At 31.9% G+C, this 3649-nt stretch overlaps 1 protein-coding gene across 1 annotated transcript; it reads left to right on the top strand.

Moving 5' to 3' along the window:
- The first annotated feature begins 1733 nt into the window (after window positions 1–1733).
- Window positions 1734–2746, top strand: LOC129887981 (uncharacterized). Its single transcript, XM_055963246.1, has 2 exons — window positions 1734–2217; window positions 2575–2746. The coding sequence occupies exons 1-2, from the start codon at window positions 1734–1736 to the stop codon at window positions 2661–2663; spliced, it is 573 nt and encodes a 190-aa protein (XP_055819221.1). The 3' UTR covers window positions 2664–2746.
- The last annotated feature ends 903 nt before the right edge of the window (window positions 2747–3649 follow it).

The raw sequence follows: 3649 nt of genomic DNA, 5'->3' as shown, positions 1-3649 counted from the left end.
CAATAATGTAACAGTTTCCATGAAGAAAAAGGCAGGTGAAATGGTGGGACCCACTGTATATTTTGGAACGTAGAAAAGAAAGGCTTAATTTAAATTATAGAAGTATTCTTAACATTTCTTTCTCTTCTAAAAAAGAGAAGTTCCAAAAAAAAAAATGAGTTGTAGCCCGATCCGCCTCTTGTTTCAATCAGAATAAGTCCCTGAGACTCCTAGATATTAAATTTTTGAAATTGTCTTAGCTAAATTTATAAGAGCTGCTGCAAGTGTGCATGAAATAGTGCGTATATAATAGTCATTTGAATGGGTTGTGTCAGCCCTTTTCATGTGTTGCAATTGACAGATCAGTCTCGCACGCTTTTTTTGATCGAAAGCGAGGTGGGTAATTTATGTCGGTGTTGGCGCCTGTCTGCTCTTTTCATTGATTGTACAACTTTCTCTAAACAAGGAATTTCTAGGGAGTCTGCGTGAATTATTAGTTTTATTTTAAATTTTTGATAGGTGAATTATTAGTTTCATTTTTGAATTATTGATAGCTTTAAAAACACATTTTTACTTGGCTAACTGAACTTAAATACACATCTAATTTTACAACATGGATGAAATACACCTCTAAATTCTAGCCAAATTTAGAGGTGTTTTCAATACTTCTCTCGACTTTTTATTAAGAGTTTCATACTTCCACAAAAGTTTTTGACTATTTGCTATGTCATGTGTCATATCAAGAATACTGTATCTAAATTTAGTTAATCAGCTAGAAGGTTATTTTTTAAGTACGTCAATAATTCAGAAATAAAACTAATAATTTAAACTAAATTTAGAAGTGTTTACCATATTTCTTTCAAGCGCTGCTATGTGTAAGTGCAAAACACACTACAATAGTACAATTTGCCATGTTAGCATAAGATATATTTGACCACTCTCTTTTTGATTTCCCCCCTCTAAACTCTTTCTACAGTCGTGCAACAGAATTACACAAGTTACATGATATTGTGTGCTTCTTTTTTGAATAAATCCATTGTACTTCTGGGTGTAAGCAGAAAAAAGTACAAGAAACAGATCAATGGGACCGCTACAATTCCCAAATAATCCAATACAAGTTTTTCCACGTGTTGCTCTTATTTCACGGTCTTTGTCCCTCAATTAGTAATTAGTGATTTATCATTATTATTCATTTAACGAAATTTTATGAATCAAAATACTTTAAACAATGATCAAAGTCACAAGGTATAAGTTTTAAGAACTGTTATCTTGACCAACATAAATTATATAGGAATTAAATTATCCGATATAAGTTATGCAATATTCAATTCACTCGGTATAAATTTATAATATTTTTATCGTGTTTGACATAAATTCAATATGACATAAGTTATATCTCTCGTGACATAATTTTGTGAATTCTGAAACTAAACTTATGTGTCTATTGACACAAATTTTATAAAACACTTATGAATTCTAAATTAAACTTATATCATTGAAATCAAATTTTTTGTAGAAATACATAACTACCTTCCAAATTTTCTTTTTTTTTTGGTTCTTTTGATACTACGGGTATTTTTGGTCATTATTTTGTTGCTTAAAACACAAATTAATTATACTCGGTGAATAGGACCCAAGTTACCCCGCCCCACTTTTCTCTATATATTGAAGCAATCAACTTCTTTTTTTTATTGTCAAGTCTCCTATCCAGACCGAAACGGCGGCGCTATTACCCAGTGTGGTGGTGGGGCCCAATGTCGGAATACAAAAAAGCCGCTCTATTCAAACACAAATCATGGTCTCCTGACATTCAACGTGAAGAAGTTTGGCTCAAACGCAGGAAGAAGCACTTTCTGCGTCTCGCTGCCGAACGCCGTTCATTGAGCCTCCTCGCCGCCGAACGCCGTTCATTGAGCCTCAACGCTGATGAACGCCGTTCCATGAGCCTCAGCGCCGATGAACACCGTTCATTGAGCCTCAACGCCGCCGATGATCGTCGTCGTTCCATGAGCGGCATCACTAACGACGATCTCGATGAACTCCGTGCTTGTTTTGAATTAGGATTCGGATTCGATTCGGATTCTGATTTGAATCCGAAGCTTACCAAAGCTTTTCCTGCTTTGGAGCTTTATCAAGCTGTGAATAAGTTATCTAGATCCTCTTCTTCGGTTTCGACGGTAACTTCCGACTGTGAAACTCCGTCGTCTGTTGAAACCTCTGTCTCCATTGTTGAACCAGGTAAAAACAAATTCCTATGAAATCATCACAGAAAGTCGTAAAAATTTAAAGTTTATTAGTTTTCAATTTCTCAACCTATATCTCATTTTGGTTCACTATTAAATATTTATACACATATATTTTATAACTTTCCTTATACAAATATAAAATCTACTTAAAACTTTGGTTCACAATTAAATATCTACGTATATTATATAACTTCCCTTATACAAATATAAAACCTTCTTAAAATGACTTTATTCGTTTTAATTTATTTGTTTGATATGGAATTCAATTTAAATAAAGAAAAGAAAGTAAGACAGACAAATTGAAATAAAGTTTAAAGAGTACTAATAATGGTTTGTTTTATTTGTGAAGGTGATGATCAGGAGACAGTGAAGAAGAAACTGAAACAATGGGCACAAGTGGTGGCTCTTTCAGTGCTTCCATCACCTTCTATCGGCTAATTGATTCAAAATTTAAAAGTTGTTAGTAATATTCGATTATCAGAATATGACGTAGATGTAAAACTCTCTTGTAAGAGTGAGCACAGGTGCAAACAAGATTTATAATGTCGTATTGCTCAGTTAAATAATAAATGGAACTGGATTCCTATTTACTCCATCTGGTTTTAATTAAAATTACTAGCTTCATTATTCGAACACATTATAACTAATACTCTTATATATTTGCCACTATAATAATAATAGTAATAATAAAAAAAGAAGTTGAACTTTCTTTTTGTGTTCTAGAATTGAAGTTGTTGTATTCGCCCGGGCACTGTCTCTTTTTTCTCTTTACTCTAAGAATGAAGCCGTAAAGCTGAATAGAATACGGACTTGCTTGTTCTATTTATTCAGGACCTCTTGTAGATAGATGTTACTTAGTAAATATTTCAACAAGAAAATAATACCTCCTTATTTCTATTTGTTTCTATAATTGAAGTATGATTTGTGAAGGGAAATTAATATTTTACAAGTTTAGGGGTGTTAATCTATAAATAATATAATAACTAAATTTTGTGATAATTAGGCTAGTAAAATTAAATTACAGATTATTGTAATTTTGCCAATGATCACAGGTCAGATTTTAGTGACTGTATATTTACTGTAATTATATTCATCAGGTGCAACATTCTCGTGATTTTTATGGATTGTTTAATTTGTCATTATCAAATAAAAAAAAAGTTTCATGTTTTGCATGTCTCGGAATATTCTAGTGGCCTACGTCAGGGCGGATCTAGCAAGGGTTAAAATATGTTTCATTAGTAAAATTATTATTTTTACTATAAAGTAAAACTTTGATAAAATAATATTCGATAAAGTAGTAATCTCGCTAAATGAATTTTTTTCTCTGGTTCCAACTTGAGCCAGTTATATTAAAGTAATATTCTCGCTAAATGCATTTGATGATAATTAAAAATAAAGTATTAAAGGCACAGAAAAAATATAAA

This window comes from Solanum dulcamara, chromosome 4 (genome assembly GCF_947179165.1).
Source record: "Solanum dulcamara chromosome 4, daSolDulc1.2, whole genome shotgun sequence".
NCBI classification, from domain to species: Eukaryota; Viridiplantae; Streptophyta; class Magnoliopsida; order Solanales; family Solanaceae; genus Solanum; species Solanum dulcamara.
This window is presented reverse-complemented; position numbering and strand designations above follow the sequence as displayed.

What these genes read in the sequence shown, in the direction of transcription:
- LOC129887981 (XM_055963246.1), top strand. Translation starts at nt 1,734, where the DNA reads ATGTCGGAATACAAAAAAGCCGCTCTATTCAAACACAAATCATGGTCT. An exon ending in TGTCTCCATTGTTGAACCAG is followed by an intron (nt 2,218 to 2,574) that starts GTAAAAACAAAT and finishes TTATTTGTGAAG; the next exon opens with GTGATGATCAGGAGACAGTG.